The 9,352-nt window shown below is 39.2% G+C and overlaps 1 protein-coding gene across 1 annotated transcript; it reads left to right on the top strand.

Moving 5' to 3' along the window:
* The first annotated feature begins 439 nt into the window (after window positions 1-439).
* On the top strand, window positions 440-7,052 carry LOC143886894 (D111/G-patch domain-containing protein). The gene is made up of 4 exons (XM_077391064.1): window positions 440-604; window positions 725-778; window positions 2,062-2,184; window positions 6,488-7,052. The coding sequence occupies exons 1-4, from the start codon at window positions 464-466 to the stop codon at window positions 6,620-6,622; spliced, it is 453 nt and encodes a 150-aa protein (XP_077247179.1). The 5' UTR covers window positions 440-463; the 3' UTR covers window positions 6,623-7,052.
* The last annotated feature ends 2,300 nt before the right edge of the window (window positions 7,053-9,352 follow it).

The following is a 9,352-nucleotide window of genomic DNA, read 5'->3' as shown; positions in this document are numbered from 1 at the left end:
ACAGGGAGCACGGCCAAGAAAAATCCTTGTCGACTCGGTGTAGACACAGTCAAGAACGTGGTTAACGCGGTTCACACGGTCATAAGTCAGGAGAGTCAAAGGAGTTTATTGAGTCTGTAGGGCAAAACGCAGAACACGAATGTAATGGAATGCGGAATGCGGATGTAGTAAAAAGGAGTCGACTAGGGCGAGTTCCTTGCTGAGTTAAGGAGTTTTTAAACAATGGGCGCAACATATTCACTGCAGTGTTGGATCATCCCGGGGGGGTTTATATGGCCACATATCATATTATTTCTCTCTGAGTCGAAGTCGAATGGCCCACACTCTATAAGATGATCCAAACCGTCTCCGATCTATAGAAAGTTTCAGCGATCAATGGTTAGAAAAATTTGAGAGTGTGGTGTGTCCCACGAAATGTTTGGGTGGGCCCAAGACAAAGCTTCTCAATTCTCCTAGGTTTCTCATGTATGATTATGAAGGACAAATAGCAAAAACACGGCAATTCGGCAACAATAGTTTTGGAAATCAAAGAAAGAGGATGGGAGAGGGGGGTCGTTTGGGTTGGAACAGTAGTGCCATCGATTCTTCCAACATAGGCTTTCAAGTCATAATTCTTCATCCGCTTTTTCAGATTTTGTTTCCCTTTCTCTTTCACCCCCTCTCTTCTCCCCCCCACTTTCCCAATTTACTAACTTGAATTTCCTTAATTTCCCCTTCATTGCAGTTATTGAAGAAGTCCGGATGGAAAGAGGGAACCGGTCTTGGTGTTGCAGAACAGGTGCGTTCATTCTTGTTATTGAGATACATAAGTTCTATAGTTCAACTTGTTTATTAGGGTTTTATCTGTAGGAAATAATCGTTTGCTCTTCTCCACATTATCGAACAAGAAGATTGATAGATTGAGAGAAAAATGAAGAAGACAATTAGTCAATTCGACGAAACTTGGCTTCCAATGCGCTAAATACTACATTAATTCTGATTATTCCTTACCCCAAAAAGAAATTAAGAAAACCTAATATAATATGAAAATAACAAAGGGAAATGATGTCAACACTGCAATGTTTTAATAAGATGTAAAGAGAAAACTGGGGTGTTAGAAAAATGAGAAAAGCCTTCCATTTCGCTATTTTTGCAAATGTTCTTAGAATTTTTTTTGAATAATCAGAATAAAATATGTTAGAAAAATGCACACGGCCGAGATGATCGAGTCGAAGGGAAAATATATATAATGAGAGAAAAAAGCAACAACAATCAAGGAGTTAAAAGGTCAAAAATCTCCTTTTAGGGTATGCTTTGCCTATAAATAGAAATATGTTTCTTTTTCGTTAACTTGGATGTGAATCGTGAAAAGTAAAAAGTAAGAAAGATCCTTTATCATGCCGCTGTATTACTTTCATTTTTTCGTGGTCATATCAGCTTATTTACTGTTTATAGATTTTATGAGTTGCTCATAATAATCTATAATACTGTTATAGGATGTATTAAATTATATCTTAAAAGGTATGATACGAAGTAGTTTAAGAAAAATAATCATTAAGCTATAATAAGCGTTAAAGATATCAAGGTATGAGAGCTTTGAGCACTATGGTATTTTAAAGGTTATCTTTGTTTTACATTTTCAAGTTAGTTTGAACTTGAAGAAGCCTTGCTAAAGCCGCTTTAAGGTGAATTATGTGATGCTCCAAATGGACTGTAAAATGTCTAGGTTGCTGAGGCTAATTTTCCTAAGAGCTGATTTCATGTCCCAAGTTCAATCCACTGATTTGGGGCTGTGATAGCTTTTGGCCAGTGTAGATGCTCGAATTCATTCTTGATTATATCTTCCACTGTACGTAAGCCAACTAGTCTGTTAAAATCCATTAGTATATCATTTTTCTAGTATTTTGCTATTTTATTTTCTTGTTAGGTGAGGTTCTGAAGCTGCTATTTCATGCTTTTTATCACACTTTACCAGTAATGCTTCATTCCTTCTTTATTCAGTTCTCTTTGTGTTCACGCACACTAGTTGTGCTCCTCCTTCTATACTGGGTGGTATTAACAGTCATTGTTTTTTGGGGACAGGGTAGATTGGAGCCACTACAACCACATGTGAAGAAGAACAAACGTGGTCTAGGTGCAGAGAAAATAAAGCAAAATACCTTGAAGCTTCATGATGATCCTGCCTCCAGTGAGAAAGATGAAAATGTAAGCTCCAATGGACTCATAAGCTTAGCTTCCAAAGACCAAATTTCCCAAAGTTCATTCAGATATTTCTTTCCAAAAAAAACTAAAAATAAAAATGTCCACTCTTTAATACTACAGCATGACCTTGTATTTACAGCAATTGTTATATATCGAGGGTGTATTCCAATCTTATCACTCACTCACTCAGTCGCACACGCACACGCATTTGTTTTTTTTTATGTGCAATCACATATAAAGAATGCATTTTCAATACTCATTCGTTGGTCAATAAGAACTTCAACTATCGGTAAAGAACAATGAAGAAGAAACAAAGAAAAGCAAAATAAGCATTTGATCTAACGAGAGAGAGAGAGAGAGAGAGAGAGAGAGAGAGAATATAGTTTCTCCTACAACTTCTCCACTTTTTCCAGCCCATTTGATTGTTAACTGTTCAGAAAAGTGCTTTTCACTAATGTAAGGCCAGTAAAGTGTGTTTTCGGGGTTGCTTGTTCAATTTTCTGCTAATGCTTTTAAAAGAATTTCAGATTTTCTTGGACACTCTCACTACCCCTCCCTCTCCCTCCCCATCTGTGAATCTTTTTTTTTTTTAAATAGGTAAGCTGGGGTTAGGCTAGACCACGACCAGATTTATTAATAAAGATAAAAAGATACAGCAAGAAAGACCAGACAACAAAGCCCCACAAAAAGGGGACGAACAAACAAGGACTAACAACCAAAAAAGAAAGGGGGCAACAGAACCCACAAAAAACAAAGGCAGAAGCCATAACAAAACATACTAAAGACAATCCAAATCCAAACAGATAATTCAAGTAGAAGATCATCAGAGAAAGCTAAGATCCCATCGAAGGGGGTGCCTTTGAGATGGAAGGGAGGACAAAGGATGAGGGAGGAGGGAGGAGGAATGAAGTGAGCCTGAGGCTTAGACTTCCCTTTTTTCCTTTGGACCTTCTTCCAATTGTCATCGACCGAATGGCTTGATGAAGGGATATTTCCCATTGAATATCCAATAGGGTCAAATGGGGGGGCTGACTTTGGGACACTTTCATCTAAGGGGGTGTCTTCTTGAAGGGTGATAAACCTGTTGCCAAGGGAAAGAATCGGGGAACTGAGGGCCTTTGTTTGAGGGGCTGGTTCAACCTTCTCATCAGAATGCTTGTTTGGATTCAAAGAGATAGAATTCTCCACAGGTCTCCAAACTTGTTTCCTAGGGGCCGGATTCTGAACAAGGGGGCATTTCTCAAGGCTGTGACAGAAGTCATTACAATGTTTGCATCCATTCGGTTTCCAATTATATAGAATATCTTGAACAATCTCTCCTGATGAGGACTTGAGCTTGATTGAGTCAGGGAGGTGTTGATTTGCACTTACCATGACACAACATCTAGCAAAATTAAGCCTATTTGCTTCCGCCGTATGTTGATCCATGTAGAGGGGCTTCCCAATCAGACTCACAATTCTACTCAAGCAATGAGTAGACCAGTATTTAAGATGAAGGCCGGGGAGGTGAATACAGATAGGGACCTCAGAAATCTTCTTCTTTTCTAGCAAAAAATTCGGGTTCCATCTCTGCAGAAAGAGGGGTCTACCTCCATAGAAATGGCGTGTGTCCTCGAGAACACGAGTACAGTCCACCTTCCTCAGAGAATTTAAAGAGGAGAAACCCATTCTCCAGAGTAAACATTTTCAAATTACCTTTTAGGTTCCATTTTCTGCCAAGGCTTTCTTGAAGGGATAGAAAATAAGGCCTCCTTCCTAAGAAGTAGCCTAGAAGACAATTTACCCATTTGTCTTTTGACTCATGAGTTTCTTCATCTTCGAAGAAGAGTGCCATGTTCTCCTTTTCCTCTTCATCCGGGGATATGAAGTTAAGGTTGGTAGGCACAGGATCAGGGTCATGATTTGAAAATAAGGATCTCCAAGGGGAAAGGTCCTCCTTCCTACCTGCTGGATTGGATTTAAGTTCTGTATTTGAAGCATTGAAAGAGGTGCTGGAATCCAAAAGATTTATCTCTTTGGGGCTATCTCTTGAGCTGCCGAGATCTATAGGAGTAGATTGCTTTGAGGGGTTCACAAGGTGATGCTCAGATAGAGTCTTTGAAATCACATCTGGGTTCACTAGAGCTGGTGCAGGGGTAAACGGGTTTTCAGATTCTCCAGGGCGGGAAAGCTCAGAGTGGGAATCACACCCAACAGAAAGAGGAGCTTGCTTCTTTTTACCTACCTGAGGGTGTTCTGCTTTTTCTGAACAATATACTGAAGGGCTGGTAGAGTCTTTAGTGAGGGAACCTTCCTTTCCTTCAGCCAAACACAAATCAGCACTGAAAGTAGGAGCTTTCTTATCTTTCTCAGATCTTCTTGGGTGGGAAGGCTGATTCAAATTTATTGCAGAATTTTGGGACCCATCAGGGGTCACAAGAGAAGTCTTCTTTTTCTGATCTCCTTTGCATTTAATGTCCCCATGTGGCGCAGGGAGGTTTGGTTTCTTGGGAGCCAAGCTTTCACTGTTTGAGTCAAAGAGGGTCTGATGTACAAGGTTAGATCTGTGACTAGGGACAGGGGCTAAAGCATTCAAACCAACAGCGGATGGGGGAATGGTTTTAAGAATTTTGGAATATTTCAGAGGGGTAAGGTCTTTAGAGGAAACATCATTAAATGCAGCATTTAATGGGTTGACAGAGCTATCATCAGATGGACGAGTTTTAGGAGCTGAGGCTCTAGCTACAGAGTCAAGGGCTAGAGAAGGGAAATCCGTCCTGCAAAGATTCAAGGCGGAATTGGTCATTTCAGGAGTGGTTTCCTTGGAAAGGTTGGTGGTATCATCATCAGGGCAGAAATTTTCCTCAGAGGAAGACAGAACAGAGCATGCTGATTTGCTGAGTTTAGGATAGAGAATAGGTCCTCTTCATTGTCCATCAAAAGTTTCGCTTGAGCTTTGGATTTTTTCCTGGATATCTTGCTTTTTTTCCTCCCAGATAAACTTCCCAAGGCTGGCGATTTAATCTCCCTATCAATGAGCTTTAGATAGTTCATTTTCTCCTTAATGGAGAGCTGAAGATTATCCAGCTCTTTGATCTTCTGCAGACTTCTATTTGGAGCAGGTGAGGAGTCAATTTTATGCTTAATCAACTCCAAGAAGGAAGTTACCTCTACTTCATCACCAGAAGGCACCGGGTCTTCTGGTTCTGCATTGAGTGATGAATCAAAGTCAGTAGCACCTGTTGAAACTACTGGGGTTGAGGTTTCTTCAGACCTTTCAAAGAACCCTTCTCCCTGTAAGACGCTAGATGCCAGGGGGGTGAAAGAAGCTTTGTCAAGCCGGAGGGGATCTGATGAAGGCACTATACCCGGAGACCAATATTTTAGACCAGCAAAAGCTCCTCCGATTTCCTCATCAGAAAGCCCCGAAGAAAGAGGGTTGTCTCTAAGAGAGTCAACATGAAGACTTGGCTCTGGAAATGGCCAACCCTCCATTTTCGATGAATCCATGGGCAAGGAGAGTTGAATTGAGGAAAGAACTGAACTAAGCATGAAACAGATCATAAAACTAAACTGAACGGAACTAGAACCAGTGGAAACTGAAGGAGGACAAGCTAAAACCAGTGAATAACCTCCATTAAAACCAAGGTTTCAATCTAAGAAAACAAACAGCTGCTATGAAAACAGCTGGTCAATGATCGAAACCATTTAAACCATCCCCATCTGTGAATCTAGTGCCGTATGTGCGGCATGTGTACATCCAGAATGTTCATCTGGTATCCCCTTACATGGACGAGCTGTAGTCTAAAATTACACTGTTTGGATAATCCTCTCCTAACCATCAGTTTGTTGCTCGACGAATGTGAACTTACAAACAAGAAATTACAAAGCCCCACATTCATCAGTAAAAAAATCCAATTAGCCAGTTAGGATTCTCTAACCAGTGTGGCTTTTGAGTTGGGAGGTTTATTCATGGTAGGGCTTGCTAGATAAATAGTCTGGGTTTCATACACAGGTGCCATGTGAATGGTGTTAGATTCACTAATAGGGAAGAAAAAGTAATTCAACCGAGGCACATTATGACTGGTTTTTATGTGGAAAACAATTTCTTCTTTTTTTTTCTCTCATTTTCAATAGTTGGAATGCCTATTCTATAACCCATGAAAGACAGCATTTCTTGCAAATTAATGGGTGTATGTACCTGGGATATTTTCTATCTTGTGAATCTCGTCATCTTATCTTTCAGTTTTATTTTTGTCACTTGGTCATGGATTTGAAAAGCCAAATGAACTTAAACATACACTAATTTTGTGCTTATGTTCATCAGGATCAAGGGCAATTTAAAAAGAAACCCAAGGGTCCCTCTAAAAGGATCAGAAAGATGCAGGAGGAAGATAAGCGAATGCAAGACAAGGAATTCGAGAGAGCTTTCTTCAGGGAGTTCTGGCCAGATAATGTTTAAAGATCCAATTTCCACCATCACTTCATGATGTGCCATTCATTTGTGTGGTTCCAGGATTTAATACTGGTACCAGAGCCCCATTCCTCTTCTAGCTTTGTGACATGATATGCAATGTCATATGTCATCTTGTGGCTTCTGTACATTTTATATAGGAGAAATCCTGTGTTCTTGCACTTGTCAACCAAAAAAAGAAAAAAAGAAAAAAGAAAAGCATTGTATTATTCAATCGCACCTGTATGTGTGGATGAGTTTGTGTACTCTTCGTTGTGGAAAATTGTGAAGTAAAATGTTGCAGTGGCAAACTCTGGGGCATATGGTGTTTGCATTTCTCTTTCCATTGTTTGATGTTGGATTGACCCTAATCTTCGAATACTTATTGGGTTCATGTATTCTTAATTGGAATTGTTGGGGCCTATTCCTGCTGCTTGCATGCTATGTAGATGTGAGCGACACACATCTATACACGTTAAATGCATTTTCATGTTGGATGCAATATTTGAAAGCTTAAAACCTCCACTTGGAGTGTGGGGGGTGCGCAAGCCAAGTTTGATTTGAAGTCTGGTACTGTAGAGGTCTGATTTTCATAAGCTTGACTTATTATTATATAATGTGACGAGATTGATTACTTTGAGAATTTTATTAATTTTTGGATATTTCAAACAGAGTTGAGCTACCCTGTTAACTTGGCATGGGACTTGAGTTGGTATATTCAAATCGTCAAATTTTCCAAGTACTTAATCAAGTTTCCATGTTATGCACATTGTATTATGCTTTCATCCTGTGTATCAATTTCCATAGAACCTTGTTTTGAACCTTGAAATGTTTTAATGGGAAACAAAGAAATAGCAGCAAGAGATTGGCTGCAGCCATGCACATGGGGCTCAGGTAATGATAATAATATTCTCCATTGTCTTCCTTTACAGCTTATTTTTTCTCTTTACTACTTTCAAGTTATCTGTAATATTATTCGAGTAGGCATGTCTCCTTCGAGCAATAGAATGATTTATGCTGGGAGCTGTGAAGTTATTGGGTAATGTTGAAAACTTGAAATTGCTCGGCAGAGTCGTTGAGATAATCAGCCAGTTACGGGCTGATTTTCCCTAAAATCACAACTTGGATTAGGTAGTTCCGAGTCACTTAGCATGTTAAGTGCTGTTATAATATAAAAGCCAGGAGCAGTTTGTTCAGTGCAGAAACATCATTTGGTTTATAATTTGATGGGAAACATCAATGTCACTGAGCCTGTCCAATCCAATTCTATTACTTTGTATTTCTTGAAATCGTTTAGGTTACTTTTTCACTACCTTCATGTTCCACTTTCTTTTATTCTTTTGTTGACAACTCTCACCTGAGAACTTTTATGTTAAAAGACTTAGTTCAAAGACCTGATTTTTCACAGTTTTGTAACACATGCGCAAGAAGACAATAAAGTGAGCTAATACCCATGAAATGCAAAAATCACTGTAGAAATGGCCAATTCTTTGGTCAATTTCAATTTCGCTTTTATTTTCCAAACGAAATCCCATTTTGCCAACACCCCACTAAAATATTTGCAGTCTTATATTTGGTTTTGAAGTTATAGGTATAGTATTGGAAATGATATCTCATGGCTTTCAAAGAGACCTTAATGTCCCAATTGCAAATCTAACTATCTATCTATCTATCTATAATATGAGAAATTATATGATAAACGACCGTGAGATCACAAGGGCAGAGAGTGAAAACCTGCCACCTTGATTTTAGATCCAAAGTAAAGTAAAAAAGGGAGGCTTTTGATGGATTTAAAATTAAGGGAAGGGGAGTTTTCTCTCTCCGACCTTTACATGTAAAGGTCGGTCGGCCACCATATAAAATCTCCTATAATATATACTAAAAGCATGTTTCTTTCTGTTGTCTTTCACTTCTTTTCCAAGAAAAGTTTTTTGGAAATCTTTTTTCCCGCAACTAATTGGGGAGAGTGGACTCAGAGTAAAATGAGTCGCTCGATGCCCTGGATTTAGCCAGCCGATCCACGAGATCATTGGGACTCCCAAGGTCATGAACAAAAGAAAGGAAACTATCATTGATCATAGAACTAATTTCATCCAAAAACTTAGCTAATCTCCATGGACAAATGCGCGTGCCTTGAACCCAAGAAATGACATTTGAAGAATCTCATTCTACCTCCAGCTTGCGGTCCACTTGAACCCAAAATAAGCTCATACCTAAGTGAAGATCACGAACTTCCACTTCTGCTTCAGTAGAGTCCGTTTTTCCAACCCAAGAAATGCCATTTTGATGATATCACTGAAAGTTTCCCATCCACTCTTAATTACAGTAAGATGAATAAAGATGTGGGCATACTTCAGATGGAGGACAGTATCTACTGAGCAAAAAGTATTTACATCTATATCCCAAAAAGTGAGTTTCTGATGTTTAATTAGCACTAGCACTTGACACAAACTAATAGTTGCAGAAACAAACTTCTCCAGAAGTGCTTTCCTGACTCTTTTTTTGGGTTAGAACGAAACTTCCAAAGGACTTCCAAATAGATCTGGTACTTCGCACTAGCTTGACACACGAGTAGTTTCAAAACTTCTCAAAAATTGAGTTTCTGTCGTTCCAGAATATGAGTAATGTTTTTTTCATTTCGGCAAGGAATCCAAAAGGAAGTTAAAGTCGAAGAGGGGCATGGTAACAGCCCCTGTAAACTGCATGGAGCATGCTAACTCCCTTTCTGATATTCAACTG

Source organism: Tasmannia lanceolata, unplaced genomic scaffold (genome assembly GCF_043159265.1).
Source record: "Tasmannia lanceolata isolate RefF3 unplaced genomic scaffold, GAP_Taslan_0.1 ptg000011l, whole genome shotgun sequence".
Lineage (NCBI taxonomy): Eukaryota > Viridiplantae > Streptophyta > Magnoliopsida > Canellales > Winteraceae > Tasmannia > Tasmannia lanceolata.
Note: the sequence above shows the minus strand (reverse complement) of the source record. Positions and strands in the feature narration are given on the sequence as shown.

Bases quoted from the DNA above. Each gene is read 5' to 3' on its own strand.
- LOC143886894 (XM_077391064.1), top strand. From the start codon at position 464: ATGTATGATTATGAAGGACAAATAGCAAAAACACGGCAATTCGGCAAC. The intron at 605-724 runs GTCATAATTCTT...CCTTCATTGCAG, and splicing joins CTTCCAACATAGGCTTTCAA to TTATTGAAGAAGTCCGGATG. The intron at 779-2,061 runs GTGCGTTCATTC...TTTTGGGGACAG, and splicing joins GTCTTGGTGTTGCAGAACAG to GGTAGATTGGAGCCACTACA.